The sequence below is a fragment of the Pelobates fuscus genome, chromosome 1 (genome assembly GCF_036172605.1).
Source record: "Pelobates fuscus isolate aPelFus1 chromosome 1, aPelFus1.pri, whole genome shotgun sequence".
Taxonomy (NCBI): Eukaryota; Metazoa; Chordata; class Amphibia; order Anura; family Pelobatidae; genus Pelobates; species Pelobates fuscus.
In genome coordinates, this window is record NC_086317.1 from 39,785,675 (window position 1) to 39,807,208 (window position 21,534).

The following is a 21,534-nucleotide window of genomic DNA, read 5'->3' on the forward strand; positions in this document are numbered from 1 at the left end:
GGCCCACAGGAGATAGAGTGTTCAGGCGATAGATCCAAAAACACTCTCTTCTCCTGAGGAGCTTATCCAAATTCCCCCTTCTTTGGTCAAGTTTAATCAACTCAATGCCCAAAAATTTGAGTACTGTGTGATCACCTTGATGAAAGTTTTTTACATGTCTAGAAACCGTGGTTTCAATGTGTCTACTAGTTTTGATGGAATTTAAATGTTCCAGGATCCGTCTTTTGAAGGGCCTAAAAGTTTTCCCTACATATAGTAGATTACATTGACATTTAATCAGGTATACCAGTCCTTTAGAATTGCAATTGAAAAAGGAGTTTGAATGGAAAGTCTCCGTTTGATCACTATTGTGAAAGGTTTTTGAATCTCTGCAGATGGAATCACACGCTTTACATCGACCGCATTTATATGTCCCCTGAAGTTTATTGGAGAGCCAATGAGTTGTAATTGTCTTTGATTGTTTAAAGTGGCTATGAACCAGGGCATCTTTGATGTTCTTTCCCCTCCGTGCTATAAGTGCCGCATTTGGAGGGAGAATTTGTTTTAGATGCACATCTTGTTTAAGTAGGGGCCAGTATCTATTTAAAATAGATTTAACTGGTTCCCAGCCGGCGTCATACGTTGCAATGACTCTCAAGAGTTTGGAATCTGGATCCTTTTTAGGTAAAGATGATGGTACATCTTTAATCAAATCTTCCCTATCTGTTAGGAGCGCTCGATGATAGGCTCGTTTCAGACATTTATGTGGGTATCCCTTAGCTCTGAACATTGTGCGCAACTCTCTAGCTTTTATTTTGAAGTCTAGTTCGTCAGAGCAATTACGCCTTAGGCGCAGGTACTGTCCTGTTGGTATACCTCTTTTTAGGGGGACTGGATGGTAACTTCCCCAGTTAAGCAGGCTATTGGCAGCCGTATTCTTTCTAAAGAGGTCAGTTTTGACAGTCCCTTCTAAGGGGATTACCGTTAAATCGAGAAAATTTAGATTCGGGGTACCTATTTCAGACGTGAATTTCAAATTGAGAGAATTCTCATTAAGTGATTGTACAAATAGAGAGAAGTCGGCTGTAGTGCCGCTCCATACTATCATTATATCGTCGATATACCTTTTCCAAGAAAGGATATATCGGGTGAACTGATTGGAGTCGGTTGTAAACACTATTTTCTCTTCCCACCAACCCAGGTGCAGGTTGGCATATGAGGGCGCACAAGACGTCCCCATCGCCGTGCCCTGCACCTGGTGGTAGTAGATGTCGTCAAAGAGAAAGAAATTATGTGTTAATACAAAGTGCAGTAATTCAATTGCAAATTCACTATGTTGTTGTAGATGTTGACCTCTCTGTGATAGAAAGTATTGTACGTGCCTGAGTCCAATCGTGTGAGGGATTGAACTATAAAGCGCTTCCACGTCTAAACTGCAAAGTTTGGAGTCTGGAGGTATATTGAGTGTTTTAAGGTGTGCCAAAGGTACCTATAGTGTCAGGCAACAATAACCTGACACAAAATGTAAGTGTATACCTGGATCACATCCTACGACCCCTAGTTGCGAAACTTCCCTCTTTTCTAAGGGACACTAAACAAACTTTGGCACACCTTAAAACACTCAATATACCTCCAGACGCCAAACTTTGCAGTTTAGACGTGGAAGCGCTTTATAGTTCAATCCCTCACACGATTGGACTCAGGCACGTACAATACTTTCTATCACAGAGAGGTCAACATCTACAACAACATAGTGAATTTGCAATTGAATTACTGCACTTTGTATTAACACATAATTTCTTTCTCTTTGACGACATCTACTACCACCAGGTGCAGGGCACGGCGATGGGGACGTCTTGTGCGCCCTCATATGCCAACCTGCACCTGGGTTGGTGGGAAGAGAAAATAGTGTTTACAACCGACTCCAATCAGTTCACCCGATATATCCTTTCTTGGAAAAGGTATATCGACGATATAATGATAGTATGGAGCGGCACTACAGCCGACTTCTCTCTATTTGTACAATCACTTAATGAGAATTCTCTCAATTTGAAATTCACGTCTGAAATAGGTACCCCGAATCTAAATTTTCTCGATTTAACGGTAATCCCCTTAGAAGGGACTGTCAAAACTGACCTCTTTAGAAAGAATACGGCTACCAATAGCCTGCTTAACTGGGGAAGTTACCATCCAGTCCCCCTAAAAAGAGGTATACCAACAGGACAGTACCTGCGCCTAAGGCGTAATTGCTCTGACGAACTAGACTTCAAAATAAAAGCTAGAGAGTTGCGCACAATGTTCAGAGCTAAGGGATACCCACATAAATGTCTGAAACGAGCCTATCATCGAGCGCTCCTAACAGATAGGGAAGATTTGATTAAAGATGTACCATCATCTTTACCTAAAAAGGATCCAGATTCCAAACTCTTGAGAGTCATTGCAACGTATGACGCCGGCTGGGAACCAGTTAAATCTATTTTAAATAGATACTGGCCCCTACTTAAACAAGATGTGCATCTAAAACAAATTCTCCCTCCAAATGCGGCACTTATAGCACGGAGGGGAAAGAACATCAAAGATGCCCTGGTTCATAGCCACTTTAAACAATCAAAGACAATTACAACTCATTGGCTCTCCAATAAACTTCAGGGGACATATAAATGCGGTCGATGTAAAGCGTGTGATTCCATCTGCAGAGATTCAAAAACCTTTCACAATAGTGATCAAACGGAGACTTTCCATTCAAACTCCTTTTTCAATTGCAATTCTAAAGGACTGGTATACCTGATTAAATGTCAATGTAATCTACTATATGTAGGGAAAACTTTTAGGCCCTTCAAAAGACGGATCCTGGAACATTTAAATTCCATCAAAACTAGTAGACACATTGAAACCACGGTTTCTAGACATGTAAAAAACTTTCATCAAGGTGATCACACAGTACTCAAATTTTTGGGCATTGAGTTGATTAAACTTGACCAAAGAAGGGGGAATTTGGATAAGCTCCTCAGGAGAAGAGAGTGTTTTTGGATCTATCGCCTGAACACTCTATCTCCTGTGGGCCTCAATGAAGGCTTCTCATATTCTCCCTTTATCAATGATTCTTGACAATTCATAATATTGTTCTTACACTATATTAGCGATCTCTGATAACTAACAATGCCATCTATGTAATATAAGAACTTTTTACAGTAAGATTGACCTCCTGACCTAGAAACATCTTAAGTTTCATCTATTAATCTTTTCCCGAGTGAATATCACCAACTTTATCATTATTATTATTTTTTCTGGTCGATACCCCTAAGACCCCTAGTGGCACTTCCCCCTCCTCTCCCCCGTCAAATACCAACCTCTCCTTGGAATTTATGCACAATTGTAAGATTTAGAAGTTATCTGTATATACAATATAAGCTACATTCTATCATATAAAGATTATTCCCTATGAACTCTGCTTGTTCCTTTAAATACACAGTATACACAGTAGTTTACATGTATACGTAGACTTTGGAATTATAGCAAGATTAAGGTATCCCATTGAATAATTTGCATTCTCATTATATATGTGCACTTAGAATATCTTTGAATTATAACAAGATCTAGGCTCTTCACTGAATAATCTTCACTCCTACTAGATAAGTGCTTTTTTTGAATTACAGTGAGATATGTTTCCTTTGAGACAACGGCACATTGATATGCTATATGCCTTTCTCTGCACACTATAGTAAGATCATGATTGGAACAAGATAAAAAGATATATTCATATGGATCTTCCTGTGTACAGTTGATGATATCTAAGCACCATATGATGCTTAGAAATATGTACATTTGAAGTATGTACATCTTTCGAACTATGTACCTTATGATGTTAAGCAATATGTACATTGGAATTATAAAAATAAAAATAAATGAAGATGAGCTGTATCTCCTTCTCCCCTCCCCCTTTCTATTTGAATCGGTTTATAAATGTAGAACTTCTAAGCTACATTTAAATGTAACATAATGGAGGGTTAATACCAATCTATTATCTGCAAGGACCCAGAGTCCTTGCTACTTTCATTGTGCAATAATTCCCAAGAAATAACTCGTACTTTGCATTTATTATTATTACTTTTTATTTATTAATTGTTTATACTTAGCCGATTAAACGGCACTTTTTCACTCGCAAAGTATGTCCCTCTATCGGGACAATTGAGAGCGAGGGAGGAGCATTTCTTTTCCTCCCCTCCTCCAACCCCCTCCCCTCCTGTCGACTTGTCCCACGTGGGGACGGACGGATGACGAAATGTCACCGCCCACCTGAATAGTGGTTGGACCGGGTTTCACTTCCGGGCTTCAACCTACCCCACGCCCCATACACACACCGGAGGAAAATCAGTGGGCTGGATCGGAGGACTCCGATTGGCAGCTAAAGATTTAAAAGCCACTGGCGGGACCAGGTATCGTTTAACCCCTGACGAAGGTGCATTAGACGCACCGAAACGCGCGTAGGGTTTCAGCTTTGTTTTAATTTATTTTGGCACAGTTTGTCACTATGGTAGCACTATTTGTTTGATTTAAATTTACTTTAACTATCAGCACTGTAGGAGTCTTTCTTATAGCCAGCTAGCTGTCTCTACTTGCTTTTTCTTTCCTGTCGATAGGGACAGCATAGAACACCCTTGAAGGTGTTTTTTAGGAGTTGCAGGGTATATATTTCTAATTCTACTGGACTTTCATCTATGCCACAGATAACCTTTGCCTGCTACTTCAATTCTCCCTATAGGGATAGAACAGAACACCCTTGAAGGTGTCTATCTCGGGAGTGATAGGGGTTACACCCCGGGGTATGAATCTCCGTATATGCTGCAGATACACATTTAGGCAATTGTTGCCTGCTACCCTTTCCTCCATAATAGGGGCAGCATAGAACTGCTATATTATCCTCATTAGTGGGAGTTCTTCTCATATCGATGCTCAGGAGAAATAGCTTAACCTATGATCACCAACGTGTCTAAAATATTAGTTATAGGGTGGATATATTGTCATTGAGACATTCACGTTTTTCTTGCTTTAAATTAACCCCCTATATACCTGTATATTGATCGGCATCATATTCATCCACCCAATCTGACCTGGGGATTTATCATAGCCAGACCTGGTAGAGTGGTGTTTGGCACCCATAGACTCCTTTCTCTCCTATTATTTGGTATACTATATATATAGGCTTACTCCTTTTTCTTAGCTCCAAGTTTTGTTGTCTCCATGTTATTTTATATTAACTATAATAAACTTTTTTTGTTTTAATTCCCTGGGAGACATCAATTAGAGAGTATAATTTGATATTGTATCCCTGTATGCCAATATTGGGGATTTATTGCCTCCCCCCAATTATGTACATCCAGTGCTGATGGTTGGGTCAGGGGTCATATTTATACTGTTGAGTTCTTTGTAATACATTATAAAACCAGTTTTTGATTCCCATTTTTTTGAGTTTCAAATAATTTTCTTTAATTTTAAAAATCTAAGCATAATGGGAAAACTCCAAATGGTAGCCTCACTGTTTTGTTTACCTTGGATGCCCATAATCTTTCATTTCCCTGTTATATCTCACTATGTTTTTCTTTAGCCAAATCAAGAGGTTTAAAAATAACAATACTACACCAAATGTAGAACATTTGAACAATCATAGTGTTTGGGGATACACGATAACTACACCAGTGTGTTATTATTTGATCAGTGGTGCCTACACACCATCACTACTTCCTATAATTCAAGAGGTTTGTTTGCCAGATATTAACTTCCATTTGTGAGAACATTACTTGGTGAATTCACCAAAGTCGAGAGAAATTCTAGAATTCTTTTTGCATGATTTTAATAACAAATCTGCATTAATTTGACTTAAGCCAGAATCTTGGTTTCTTCTTTCTTAGTTATTTTGATTATGTGTTTGTCCTAGTGTCAATAAAATTACTATTTTTTGAGAGTTGCAATAATTTAAATTACTACTGTTTTCCTATGGCATTTGACACAGTGATAAATGTCTATTAAATCCAGTGGTTTATTAGCAAACACCAGCGTTATATCACCATCATTATAACAACAGTGGAATATATCTTTCCACAAACCTCCACTGCATCCCTTTTAAATCTCTCAGTTATGGTATAAGTCATAAATTACCCTCCCTTATGTTATCCTATATCCGTCTCTGATCAACAAAATTGATGCATACTTTGACTTTGAAAACAAAGGCTAACAGAAAATCCTGCACATATCTAAAAGTCTATCGAGACCTTTCACCTTTCCCCTTCGCATGTGTTTGATTATCATAAGTTCTTTTGAGCAAGGCTTTTTCTACATCTTGTGTTGTTAATATTTTGTATGTCAATGTCAGTATCCCATCCTGACAACCAAAGATATTGTTTTGTTTTATTACTGCAATACCTGTTTCTCGCCTCTAGTGGCCTCCCTAGCCAATAGTCAATCCTCAGTCGCTCTCACCTGCCTCACATGATCTTCCAAGTCTGCTATAAAAGGCTATACCCAACTCATCATATAGCCTTTACATTGAGAGAAGTTGTGTTCTGCTCCTGGCTCTTACTGATACTTGTTTATGGTCTGATAGAGAAAAGACATCTGTCCCTGGCTCAAACTGATTCCTGATAACCTTCTCAACTCTGATTTCCTTTGATCCATCCTGATTTATCCAAACATCCTGCTTTAATTCAAACTGGACTTTGTTTTCTATAATTCCTTATTTGCTTTGGATCTAACCTTCCTGGACTTTACTAACCATCCTATTAATTGCAACTCTGCTGAAAAACCCTGATCCACATATCTGGTAACTTCTGTACAAATCCTCCAAACTAAAGAGACTGTTCACTTTGACTTAGAACCAACCCGAATTCCATTATCCTTTATTATGCTGTTTATTATTGTCTGATAATATTATGTTTACTTGTTACCTATTATTTCACTGATAGGTTTCACTTTCTCCTGTAAACCTGCTTTGGGGCATATTGCCTAAACTTCTGTTTCTTCCTTGATCGGTATATTAAGATACCGAGAGATATGTTCAGGGGAAACCAAATTGTACTATGAGTGCACACTTGGTGAAGCAATCAGACACATCAGACAATTGTGATTCAAAGATTACTTCCTCTTTTTAATCGGAGTTTACAGTTTATATCGTTTTATGACTTGCGTGACAAAAAACAGGATGCTTAAATGCACTTTGTACCATAAAAGGAATTTACAGAACTAAGCATATTTCAATGGTTATATATAAAAAAACATAAGAAGGGGGGCTGAGGGTAAAGCTGCAATAGTCTCCTCAGAAACCACAGAATATCACAAGTCAAGAATTTATGCTTACTTGTGAGACACTGAAACTAGACTAAAAGTTCAAAGTAAAAACAGACTGGTCATCCGGTCATCTGTAGCTTGAGCCTTGGGTCAAAGGTGCCTCCCATCACAATTCCCCTCTTTTTGACCCAAGGCTCACCCTGGTGTCTGAGGTATGTCCAGGTATGCTAGTCATACCTGTGGGTCTTTTATTATGCCTTCACAAGGTTCCCTCAGACAGCGCAATCCAGGGGTCACAGGAGGAATGTTCCTTCATCAATTATACAGCGCTTTAGGTGTCAGGGGTTGAGGAAGCTGGAATATAAGTAAAGGTACGACCAACACAAGGTTTTGATTTACAAAAGGATGATAGAAGACAGGAGAAGAACTTAAATGTCAGAAAAATCATCATTATGACAAATACTGCGAAAAGTAAACATACAATATTTTCTTAATTAACATACTGAGCCATGTACCAAAACCAAAGGTCCAATCCCAATCCCCAAAGAACCCTGTATCTTGTTTTATTTCCTTCACTAGATCGTGCAGATTCTGTATATGCTCATGGACCATGCTCATGGATCATGGCCAAAATAAACTACCTGAAGTCAACCCCGGCATAAGTCTCCTCTCTGACCGGCTCAGAAACGTAACAGTCAATCACTCGATGTAAATTATCCCCATTATTTGATTATAATGCAAACATACAAAATTAAGGACTGCGCTCAAACCCCCACTTCTCCTGGGTGGCAGCAATGACTGTAGTACATATATATAAAAAAAAAAAAAAAGAGAAAAGTTACTTGCACTATCCCAAATCTCTATGCACTTTTAAATAACTGGAGGTTTTCTTTGGTATCACTCCAATGGCCATTAAAGTGTAAGCTCACCTGCCACGTCAAGGCAAAGCTGTTACGTGAGTCCTACACTAACATTTGACCTTTATGCTTTGAGTTAAAAGGCAACATCTCTAATGAGACAAACATTTATCAACCCTTGATAGGGAACACATGGGGAGGCAGCACTGTAATACATAAAGAATTTGTTGGAGCTATATAAATAATAATGATAGTAACAAATGAACCTAAAATGACCTAGAACTGAGTAAATAATTTTTCTGTAGACAACCTGATTGACGTATTTTTATTCCACCTTTGACCTTTCTCTTTGCAGGATCTCCATACAGAGATAAAATTACAATAGCCATTTTACAGCTGCAAGAGGAAGGAAAGTTACATATGATGAAAGAAAGGTGGTGGCGCGGGAATGGTTGCCCAGAAGAAGATGGCAAAGAAGCTAGTGCTTTGGGAGTGGAAAACATCGGTGGCATCTTCATCGTACTTGCTGCAGGACTTGTTCTATCAGTGTTTGTCGCAATAGGAGAATTCATATACAAATCCAGGAAAAACAGTGACATAGAACAGGTGAGTGTGGGGGTGGTGGGTTATACGTCAATGTTACAATGTCTTTGAGTCTACCATTGAGACACCACTGATTAGGGGATTGTTCATTAAATATGCTTGATGAATATCACATTTTCATCAAAATAGTCTCTGGAGTCTCTGATCGTATACTGAGCCGCTACTTACTATATAGGCTGATGAATCCTACAGGAATTAAATTGAAAATGTGCTGTATATTTTAGATTTTATGATTTGTTTGTGGCTATTTTTACCAAAATACTCTAGTCAAAATCATAAAATTGGGAGCATTAAAAGAAGTACTTTAAAAATGAAAAGAAAAAAAGCATACTACAAATAATTCCTCTGGGCTTAGCAGTTTTTGTAAACTGCTGCAAATACTGCACAAAATACCCTTTTCCTAACTTGAATATTAAAACTAAATTCTCTTTGATCTCCTTCTGATGAATAGGAAACTCAAATTAAAGCAGGGGAACGGAGATAACCGCACAACCGTATCCTTAACAATTAAAGCTTTAAATCTCCAACATTTTGCATAATTAAGGCCTGGGAAAAAAGTTAAAACTACAAATATTTAAAAAGACCATCTATAAAATAGAAACCTTTAAAGTGTGTGAGTGTGTGTGAGGATGTGTGTGTGTGTGTGTGTGTATGTCTGTATGATACTCCAAGGTTGTATTTTTTGTGTAATATAAATGTGCAGTGCGTGTGTGCGCGCATGTTTTTTTTGTGTGGAAAGTGTGTGTGTGTGAATGGTTTCTGGGTGTGTTATGTTATCTTGATGCTTTTTAAGAAATCCAAGTAAAATCCAACTGACATCTAGAGAAGATGTGAAACTAGTTGCTAGCACACAGAGTTTAAGAAAAAATACTAAATATTCAAGCATGGAATGTTGGTTCGATGTATAGTGAGTCTCAACTACATTACAGAGCTCTACTGACACTTGATGAGTAGTTGATTCATTGTCACTAAAAAGTCTTTCAGAACTAGTTTGGTCCACTTTGAACGGGTTAAAATAATTTTGATTACTATGCTTTAACGCTTTAAAACAATATTAGACAAGAATGGATATGTATTTGCTTCCTGAAACTTGATCCTATAATTTCTTGGTTTATTTGCAACAAAATTAGTTTTTTTTAGATTTTACCCTAGCATGCAATCAGTTTCACAAAATACCAGTTTTCAGACAATAGCTTGATTATTGCACTGCCTCATTATTGTTGGTAATTTTCTTTTGCAGTATAAGGAATTTCTATATATAGCAATGCTATTCTAAACAACATGGTTGGTTCCGAGCTTCAAATCTTGTTTCATTCTTATTTATGTGCTTAATCTGTGTGTGAGAGTGTATGTGTGACTTAGTCATTATTTGAACTCAGAGTTAAAATTTTAATCTCATCAACTCTGATAGTACCCCGTGCTAACGAGTGCTTGATGAACCTCTAAGAGAACTACAAAAGTATTTCCTTGTATAATATTTGGACAAGTTGTGTTAAAATGGAAATGTACTCGTACTGATAGAAAACTTTAAATCAGTTACTTAAATATAATATCAAAAAGTGATAATAACTTATTCAGTAGTGTGACAAAATGATTTAAAAATCAGTAATGCAAGTTCTTTACACTATTGGCCCAAGATCACATATTATTATAACAACACTTGCTCTGGTACGGTAATTAAAGTCTGAGCAGCATAACAACTTTATAGGACTGCAGTGGTTATGGTGTCTCCCTGCTAAGACTGACTGATTACTGCAGCGACATACAGAAAATTGCTGATTAGATTTTGGAAAGGTCAGTTGTACATAAAATATAAGTGTAATATTAAAATAAAATATTGGACACATTCATACAATGACACTAATAGGATGGAATAGGATTGAGTTAATTGCGGTAGCAGCTCAATTATCTCCAGGCAGAAAAAAACTGCATTTCTAAAAAGTCCCAAAAGTACCCCAAAACACATAATATCCGAACAAATGTTACCTCCCCTGATAGCCTTTATCTGGGTGACCAGCATATCCAAAAATCATCCAGATCAGTTCAGGGGTTCAGGAATTTCCTGGAAGTCTTATTTTGACCGACTGCACACATTGTTTCATGCCCAAAACAGTTCCAGAGAATCAGGCTGTGCGACCAGTCTACTTCGGGGATTCGAAGTACAGTTCGAAATACTGAACGTAGGCGTTCGTGAGTGGAGTCAGTGTATGTCTCTTCTTCGTGAGTTTCTTTTTACCGAACGCCGTTTGAATAGCCGAACCTCCATGGAAGGTAAAGTTTAGCGGTGTTCACGCCGTTGAGTGTCCGATTTGAGTTCCATGCACTCGACGACCAAACACCGCTGGATGCATTCGATTAAACAAGATGGCCACCGCCACGTGTTTGAATGGCACTTCGAATGGCTTCGGGAGTTCGAAGTCCCACTTCGAAAGTTCAAAGTCTGGCCATATAACTCCAAAAAGGCACGAACAGAGACTTTTACGTTATTTTCCACAGGGTCCATAGTCTGTGGGCAGGAGGCTGGCAAGCAGGCACCTCCAGGAGCTCGTGGAAAACTCCTGTAAAAAGGGGAGTTTGTCACAGTCCCTGTCCCATTTAGCTCTGCAATGTAAATCATTGCAGTTTTTGAGAAAATTGTAGGATTAAGATTGTCTCTAGTGGCTGTCAACCAACGCAGACACAGCGCAGAGGGACATTAGTGCTGGAATGGGGGAAGTGTTAACCCTTTCTGAGCCAAGGGGGAGAGGGAAAGGGGGAACCCAAGGGCTCTGTAGTGTAAGGAATTTTACTTTGTATTCCTTATACTATAGAATTCCTTAAAGGACACATTACACAAAACATATACAAAACCATTTGTTGAACACAGTTGATACACTGTGATTGAATTGTCAGTACAGAGAAATACAGAAAACATAATTTGCCTTTTCAGTAATAAAACTGGTAATGAAAATGAAGCACTAGATTTCACTGATATCATCTGAAGTACGTACAAGTGCTGTAGCACTTGGAAAAATTGCTCAGAAAGAATTCTCATTATGAACAATCAGCATTTTACATGCCATTTTGGCGATTACATCTGACTAAATTAGCTCTACTAAATGTGCATGTTCTCATTCTGCTTTAAGCCTATGTGATATAGGCAAAGGGGTATATCCACTAAACAGCCATTGTGTGGAGTATAAATACAGTTAATAATCGGAAACACATTTATCATACCGGGAAATTTGTTCCGAGGGGACCTAAATCCAATTTAGGCTGAAATAATCAGACTGGAGAATATCCCCAATGCTACTAAGAAAGGTATTTTTAAAAACTATTTTAACATAAAAGATTCAACTTCGTTGCTCGCACAACACAACTCACTTTTTAGTGCATAAACCCCGTTAATGTTTTTTTTTTATTTATTTTTCTATTATACATCATCACTAATGTGAAATGTGGGGCTTTTTTTGGCTTTTTGATTTAGTACATTTATCAATACAAAGCAACTGTTATTTCATAATTTATTGCAACATTAGACCTTGTTAGACCTTGTTCATTCTGCTTGTGTTCATAGATCATACTCATATTATGTTTAATCATGCATGTTTTGTTTTTTTATATTTCTTTTGCATGCAAAGGCCTTTTGTTTCTTTTACGGAATGCAATGTAAGCCACCTCATCCATCCAACTCTACTTCAGGAACCACACTATCTACGGAATTAGACTGTGGCAAATTAATTCGAGAGGAAAGAGGGATTCGAACACAACCCCCCATTCACACTGTATAGTCAGTAAATAAAAGGTGTGTTCAAAAAAAAGAAGACGTTTGTAGATGACTTGGATCAAGGGTTTTGTTTTCGTGTGTAAAAGCTGTAGAACCGTTGTCTACCTCAGCTGAATAAGGGCAAATGTGACCTAGAAAATAATGGACTATAATGAAAGTTAATGACTGTTGGCATGCTGTTGGTATAATGGAAGATAATGAAAGATAATGACTGTTGGTATGCTTTATAAAGTAGATATGGTGATCTACACATAGATTTCCTTTAGTATGTCCCTGAAGCAAATAGAAGATTCATATTGTTGGAGCCTTAACATTGATGTTATTTGCTAAGTAAAGGTAACTGTTTTGCTGATTAATATGAATGTGGCTTTTTATATTCTCTGTGTAAAGTGTGAAGGGTCTGTATTCTCCAAAAGGCCACGTATATGTACAGTTTTGTAATGTATTATTTAAACAGTATTGGTCAGATATTTATCGTGAACAGGAGCCCAATATCCCGAGGTCAGAGTGGGACATGGGCTTATTGGAGTGAAAAGAAAAAAAATCTAAAGTTGACAAAAACTCTGCAAAAGAAACTCATGGATACCTGGTGGAGATCTGGAAAAGATGTACCTTTTAGATATTGGGTATGGAGACAAAAGATATAGGAACCAGGAAAACAGTCTATTGCATTTGGAATGTAGATACATGGTGAAGAGATATATATAGAGAGTTCTGTAAAATAGATGTAGAAGTTGAGGACCAATATTCTAGAAATGAAAGGAGAATTATTATGAAGATAAAAGGAAAAAGGTGGTATTTTATAGCTGGATCGAGGTGACAATGTAGTACATACACTATAACTGGAGACATGGGTAATTGGAAAGCTGGCAATGGGTAGCGACACAAAAAAAACAGCATTGGAGCTAGAAGGGTAGGTCTGATGTACACATGAAAGCTTGGATAAAATTCACAAAGTAAACAGGGAAAATATAAATTCACTTTCTGTGGATGAAGTAGGTATCAAGTAGTCTTATTGGAGGTAGGGAAAATAGAAACAATGTGCACATAGAACCTGTGATAATTTAATAGACTTACTCGCTTAAGAGGGAATTGTTATTAGGAGGATATATACTTTAATTTCAAAATTCATAAAATTGTGTAGACAGATGAGACTAAAGACACTGCCTTCCAGACAACTCAATAGTATGAGTAACACAAAAGGAAACTGTGATAGCTATAGTGGAAATTGTAAGAATCGAGTGTATACATGCATCAAAATGAAAATGCACTGATGTAAAAAATATGATGAATATATTTGGAACAAACTGAGGACTGTCCTTATTCACACCATCCAGAAGACCATCAAAGCTGTTCATCTCTACTCGATTATGTAATGTACAGAAGAAGTGCACTGGTATCATTTAAACATAATGGAGACACAAAGTCTCTACAATTATTGACACCAGATGAAATGCAGCATCAACCAATAGCACTACATAGAGAAATGCAACAATGGTATATTCAGCATATTAAAAATAAATAAAGGTGAACATCTTTGAGTTACTTGTGTATCCTATATCTGCTAAGAAGCTATAGAGGGGGCTTGTGTGTTCTTCCACCATATTCTAAATTATTACCATCATGGAACCGTGTTCAGGCGGTAGAATCTTTAGCAGGGCCAGACTGGGGATACAAAACAGCCCTGGAAAATAAAATCTATGCCAGCCCCATAAGTCATTGTGCCATGTTGTGTTTATATTATTACTCAATCATCTGGGGTGGCAAGACATAACCTTACATATTATCGGGTTATATATGTATGTATACATGTGTGTATATATATATATATATATATATATATATATATATATTTCGCATAAAAAATATTGGTCCTTTCAGCGTAAAACATCTCATTATGCAGTAAGTATACTCACATTCAGACACAGACAATCTCACTGACACAAGCTCATTGATAAACAGCCTCACAGACAAACAATCTCACTGATATACATAAGTTCATTGACATAAAAATACAAGCTCAGAGATGCACACAAATAAGCTCACTGACAGACAAGCTCATTGACATACACACACAAATGTAGTACAGACAAACGCTGACATGCACAATCTTACTACAGACAAGCTCACTGTAACACACATGCTCCATACAGAAAAGCTCACTGACACACATGCTCCCTACAGAAAAGCTCGTTGACACACGCATGCTCCCTACAGAAAAGCTCACTGACACAAACATTCTCACCACAGACAAGCTCACATACACACATGTGCTCACCACATACAAGCTTACTGACACACACACATGCTCCCTACTGAAAAGCTCACTGACACCCACTCACATGCTTTCAACAGACAGGCTCACTGACACACACATGATCACTACAGACAAGCTCACTGACAACACACATGCTCACTGACACACACATACAAGCTCACACACTAGCAGCCACATGTGGACTGATCTAGTTAGATGCATTCATGCTGGTCTTGATAGAATGATAGAACAGACCTTTAAAGGTTATAAATAAAAGATCATTGTTATATTATGTTCAGGGGATGTAGAGCTCCAGGTTCTCAATGTTCTATCTGTTTCTCAAAGCACAAATTGCTGTCTGATGGTTTTGCCATGTCCCTATCCCAACAGGCAACACCAACTGAGATGTTTGCTCACATGCATTGACCAAGGGGTGAATATTTTTTTTATAAAAGAACCTCATAAATCCTGGAAGATTGCCTGTCATTCATTTTTAAGGACATATATTCTACAGAAAAGTCTTGTTTTCTATCCGAGTAAAAGGTTCTATAGATAGGTATAAATGCGAGCATGCAACAGCGTTGAAAAAAATACACTGAAACATTATAACAAGCTCACCTATTATCAATGTTGCAAGTGAAACAAATTGCATCAGTGGTGATGCCGCCTAGGAAAACAAGCCCCCAGTCCAGATTCCGCAAACTGCTAAGTTGGGAGGGATGTGTGTTCCACAGTTACTTTAAAATATACAAAGAAAAAAAACAGAGTACATTTATTTACTAAAGTTTGTAAATTGAAAACTAAATAGCAAAGCATTTGACAAAAGTAGTTGATTTTAATAAAAACAAAACTAAAACTATAGTTTTATAAATCAGTTTTCAATTCACAACAAGGAGGTGCTCCTCTCTATTGTTGATTAAAGATGCAGCTGGTTTTCAACACGGCATCATATGGGGTTAAGTGAATAGAGACCAACAAATGGGGGTGTGGGGGGCAGCACCTCATCATCATTAAACGTCACCAGCCACAACTTAACAATTACATATTTTAATAATAAGGGAACATTAGAATGGCCGAAGTCAAATTGAGCAGCTAAATCCCTCACAAATGTACTGTTAATGTCAGCCCATCCTAGCAGCAATGAGTGGAATTTGACAGAACAGTGGGGAGCCATCTTAGCTAAAAACATTACCAACTGGTTTAATTGTTGGAATATACTCTGTGTGATTAAAATTTCATTCAACATTCTTAAAATAATGATGTTGTTGAGTTTTCCTTATCAACTTTGTATTGCCAGTTCAGTAATAGAAAACAGCTAGGACACAGCCAATCACATTTTATCTTACTACTAATTTGAATCAGGATTAAACAGCCGAATTGCTGTTGATAAAGAAAAAAATTACATAGAGCTACATAAAATGGCAGAATGTGCACTTTTTAAAGGAGAACTGTTATTACGCTGGCTTGTTAATAGAACATTCCACACACCATAACCACTAAAGCTTCCTGTCATGGTTATGGTGCTAGAACCTCCCAGGTGCACACCCCCATTGTAAATAGTAAAAGAATTTCTGAATGGTTTGACTTCTTACCTAGCATCCGTTGAACGAAACACCCCACCTGCACCACTAAAAATTCCTAACCTGGAGCTTGCGTTAATTCTCCTAAATTAGGCCCTGCATTGAAGAGTTATCAATGAGCTAAGCCCTACACTACTGTGCGTAGCTCCGACAGAGAGCTTCCAGCACTCCGGCATTAGAAGTTAAGGCTAAGAGCGCCACCTGGTGCAACCCAAGGTTAGAGAAATAAGGTGTGTCCTGGGCCTGGTTTTATAAACACGACAGTAAACTGTAGTTGTTTTGATGCTTGGAATGTTATTTTAAAACCAAACCTCTTTATCCTGAAACTGGGCGCTTCCATCTTAGCTTCCTGTCAATCTGTTTTTGCATTTGGTAGTCAGTGTAGAAAAAGTAGAAATGAAACATTGTCCTTATTTTCATTGTTTGTCTTGGCTAAACATGTATTACCCCCCGCCCCCTGTAAAATTAGTATTTCATAGAGATACAATCTTAATGAAATACTCATACTGACTGTGGTGGGATTTTACTGAAATTCCAACCCAGTCAAAAGATGTACCGAGACAAAGTAAGGACTACTTTGCTTCAGTATTTTTCTACGCCTGACACTTCTAGACACTGGGCGGAGCTACCACCATCTGGAAGTGTCCATCTTCCATAGAGCTACATAAAATGGCAGAATGTGCACTTTTTAAAGGAGAACTGTTATTACGCTGGCTTGTTAATAGAACATTCCACACACCATAACCACTAAAGCTTCCTGTCATGGTTATGGTGCTAGAACCTCCCAGGTGCACACCCCCATTGTAAATAGTAAAAGAATTTCTGAATGGTTTGACTTCTTACCTAGCATCCGTTGAACGAAACACCCCACCTGCACCACTAAAAATTCCTAACCTGGAGCTTGCGTTAATTCTCCTAAATTAGGCCCTGCATTGAAGAGTTATCAATGAGCTAAGCCCTACACTACTGTGCGTAGCTCCGACAGAGAGCTTCCAGCACTCCGGCATTAGAAGTTAAGGCTAAGAGCGCCACCTGGTGCAACCCAAGGTTAGAGAAATAAGGTGTGTCCTGGGCCTGGTTCTATAACCACGACAGTAAACTGTAGTTGTTTTGATGCTTGGAATGTTATTTTAAAACCAAACCTCTTTATCCTGAAACTGGGCGCTTCCATCTTAGCTTCCTGTCAATCTGTTTTTGCATTTGGTAGTCAGTGTAGAAAAAGTAGAAATGAAACATTGTCCTTATTTTCATTGTTTGTCTTGGCTAAACATGTATTACCCCCCCGCCCCCTGTAAAATTAGTATTTCATAGAGATACAATCTTAATGAAATACTCATACTGACTGTGGTGGGATTTTACTGAAATTCCAACCCAGTCAAAAGATGTACCGAGACAAAGTAAGGACTACTTTGCTTCAGTATTTTTCTACGCCTGACACTTCTAGACACTGGGCGGAGCTACCACCATCTGGAAGTGTCCATCTTCCACCCGACACCAGTGACCTCAATGCTGTACTCTTGCTAATGACAGGAGCAGAAGAAAATGGCGGCACCCGCGAGGGACAGGTTCAGGTAAAAAACTTGCACCTTTCCTTGCCATCGGACCACCTGCAGCGAAGTCACCATTTATCAGCCCACTTAAACTTTTGTAAAATAAAACTGCAATATATTTATAGATGCCTCTCGAGCCAGCTGTTGTGGTGTCTGTAGGCTGAGCATTGTAGGAGTGAGACAGCAGATAAGAATTGTCCAGAACTGTGTGGGTTTCTACTGGCCTGAAGAACCAAGATTCTGCCATTTTTCTTCTACAGATTTCAGTCTGAGCTCTGTCTCTGTCTGATGCGGTGTGCAGTCTTCCAGTGAGGCAGGCTAGCACCAGATCATGGTGTCATATCTGACGCACTCTATTTCACTCTACACATTGTACTGTAACAACAAATGACTGACGTGAAAGCACCAAAAGGTATCTCTGTCGGAGCAAGCACAGATCTCTGATCCTTTGCTAGGAGACAATTAGGGAAGATTTACTCTTCTGTCTAAAAGGTCCATAAATGATGGAGAGACACATTGTCGTTAGCGTGGGGACCCTCCAGCAATGCTTCCAGGGGTCTGTACCGTCCGTACTATGCCACTCTAGGGCACAGCGAAATCTCAGAACACACACAGCAACACTTTTTGTATTTTGCCATTTTTTACAAATCCCATATAGTCTAGGGCTAAAATTAAAATTGAAACAAATGATGGGAGCAGTGAGCAGAAAGTCAGTTCACATCGTTGGCCTTCTAATAAAAATTACAGAACTGAAACAGCCCAATATACATGAGCACTGACATTGACAAATCTAGTAGAAACTAAATGGAAAATGTTTCATTTCATGCTGGGAACATCCAGCCTGCTCCTATTTGATGTTACATAGACTACTATTACTAGGAGAAAATCTTTACTTGAATTTTTTTTTCCAGATTGAAAAAGCATTTTCTGTATGTATTTCAACCATTACAAGAAGCAGGAGAGATGAAAAAATGTGTCAGTATTTAAGGAGAGATTTACCAGATGGGAGAAAATTAGGGCACTTTCTATTACTCTTACAAACTCTGGAATAGGAAGTTTGCATTATTTAGCAGTGTTTATGTGTCTTTTTGGATTCCTAACCAGATAGGTAGACAGACAGACAGACAGACCGACAGACTTTTAACATTTTATGATTTTGAATAAGTGATTTTTTGTTTTTAAGAATTAGGACAAGTTTTGTTGAAGTTTAGACTTACTATTTACTAAAGTGAGAACTGTTCAATGTGAGTTCAATGTGTATTAGAAATTTAAGGCAAAAACAGCCAAACTAGAAAAACCCTCCAAGTCAGCTATGGTTCCAGTTCAGCTACTTTAGACTTAAATTTTAAATTCACTTTGATTTTCCAATATTTTTCACTTTACTGAATAACCTTCATCGGTCACCTCGATTCGTCTTGAAGCAAGACCTCATATGTTGTGTGGTTTCCTATCTGCCAGAGCACATCCTCTGGTGCACACTGGGCCTCCCAGCTCTATCTCCTAGGCTGAGGCTGTCCAGGTTCCTAGGTCGGAGTAGGCCCAAATCGCTGGTAACGGCTGATTAAGTCGACTTTTGGTTGCAAACAGATACCATCATGTGGCTGGTGGTCTTCCTTAATCAATTCTGGTAAGCAACTCTTCCTTTTTGGGGAGTGATAAGCGATATTTAGTCATTAAGAATTGCTCAAAGCTGGAGTTGCTAAGGATGGCTGCATGTTAGCTCAAAGACTCGGCCCCCCCCCCCACCTCCTGCTAGTTTCTGTTTGAACCCAGTCAGAATTTCTATGAGAGTCATTTATTCAGCACTGTTAGAGTCAGCATATTACAAATCTGTATCACTGAAAGTCATTTTACTCTGTACACAAACAGCTTCTGCAACATATATCGACAGTGTCTGGTTGTGAGCGCATGTTTCTGACCAATCCTGTAACCATGATAACTCAACTAAACTTAAGAGGCAGCAATTGCTCAGAACTTCATTGAGAAGACTGTGATTGGACAGCCACAGAAAGTGTTGGCAGGTTTAGAAGAGGTGGACTTGCAAAGGCTGCAGAATACAGATCTGCAGCTTTTGCAAACTGTTTTTAGAAAAGGTCCAAATAAGACAATTTAGGTTATATATCTGTGAAGAGTAAGATCTTAAATTCAAGATTTCCTGCTCACAAAAGAGGTGTGTTAACCAAATAAGCAAAGTGGTGGTATTGCCTCCAAGATCATACTGCATTATTTTCAGTGTTCTTACATAAAGCTTGCCTGATACATTCATAAACAAAATACCAAAATAGGTTAGATCAGACAGTCAGTTTAATCATAACTAGACCTGTGCATTTGGTTTCAAATGAACTGGGTTTGGTCTGAATTCTGAGTGATCAGCAGGTCGTATGAATTTCGTAAACTCCAAAACACCATATGTGCATGTCACACACAAAGGAATCAGACAATGAACGACTGCTTTCACTTGTTTCATGATTCCGAGTTCTGTCCATGGTGTAATATATATATATATATATAGATGATTGCAGAGAAAAAAAAAATATTAAAATGTTTTTATTTTGTTTATTTTTAAAGACAAGGATGCAGGTTTTCAAATGCTTGAATAAACGTTGCTGGGCAAAAATGAAGATTTCTTGTATTTTAGAGCACTGTTTCTACTATATTACACGTGGTATGTCCTTGGTTATATTTACACTAGGGTTAGCTCTTCCCACCACTCCCATAGAACAGGGAAGAGCACAAAAAATCCTAATAACTTTCAATAAATCAAATAACACACAGTTTAATCGTTACTACCATGAGATGCCCAAATCAAGATATTTTAGTTTATATCTATACCACTCATTTTAGCTCACTGTACTTATTTCAAAGTCTCTAGATGAGGATGCAAGTTTTGAATGATCAGAAATGCATTGATGAGATTCCAACTCACAATCTTCTGTTAACTAAACGGGTGTTTTAACAAATAAGCCACTACACCAGATACAGGCTGTAGCAGAACCCACTTAAAATAAAAGAATAAAAATAACTCACTATTCAGAGCAAGTTGCACAAGGATTGCATAAATAACATTCCAAACGCATTTATAGAAAAGAGTCCAAAACAGATAGGTAGACAGACCCGTTAACCAACTTCACCACAGTGCCAGTCACAGAACCTGGAACCCCAATTTGGAATGATGACAAGTCTTGGATTAGGACAAAATTCAGGTAAAATAAGTTCCTCATTTATGTGAAATGGGGATACCACCTCTAGCATAAATTCTGGAATATCTCCACCTAAGGAGCCGAAGAGGGAACCTCTTCATTTGACATTACAACAATCCAAGAGTTACTGAAACAATAAACACAGTTAGAAAAGTGAATAGTGAGATTTGTGTGAATACTTTTCATTAGATAGGGTAGCTTACAGATAGTACTTCTTCACTAACGAGTCATACAGAAACTCAAAAATAGTGTAAACACTTGATAGCCCTACTTCCTATCATAGTTGCCATCAAACGAGACAATTCTATGAAATGCTATAATACCAATCACAAAAGGGCACTAACCAGCAGAGATTGAGGTAAGTCTTCCCAAACTCATGATATCCAATTTTATAAGAATCTATTTGAATATCTATTAAAGATCTCTATATGTCCTCTGCTAAGAGTATCTATTAAAGATTT

General features: G+C 38.1%; 1 protein-coding gene across 5 annotated transcripts in view; it reads left to right on the forward strand.

Moving 5' to 3' along the window:
* GRIK1 (glutamate ionotropic receptor kainate type subunit 1) overlaps positions 1-21,534 on the forward strand; it is a 479,351-nt gene that overhangs the window by 445,973 nt on the left and 11,844 nt on the right. For 3 of the 5 annotated variants that reach the window (XM_063448077.1, XM_063448103.1, XM_063448085.1), the window contains one exon: positions 8,473-8,723. In XM_063448077.1, coding sequence (XP_063304147.1) covers positions 8,473-8,723 — 251 coding nt within the window. Of the gene's footprint in view, positions 1-8,472; positions 8,724-12,340; positions 13,783-21,534 lie in introns of those variants that run through there. The other 2 variants (XM_063448095.1, XM_063448112.1) reach the window with 1 other exon arrangement.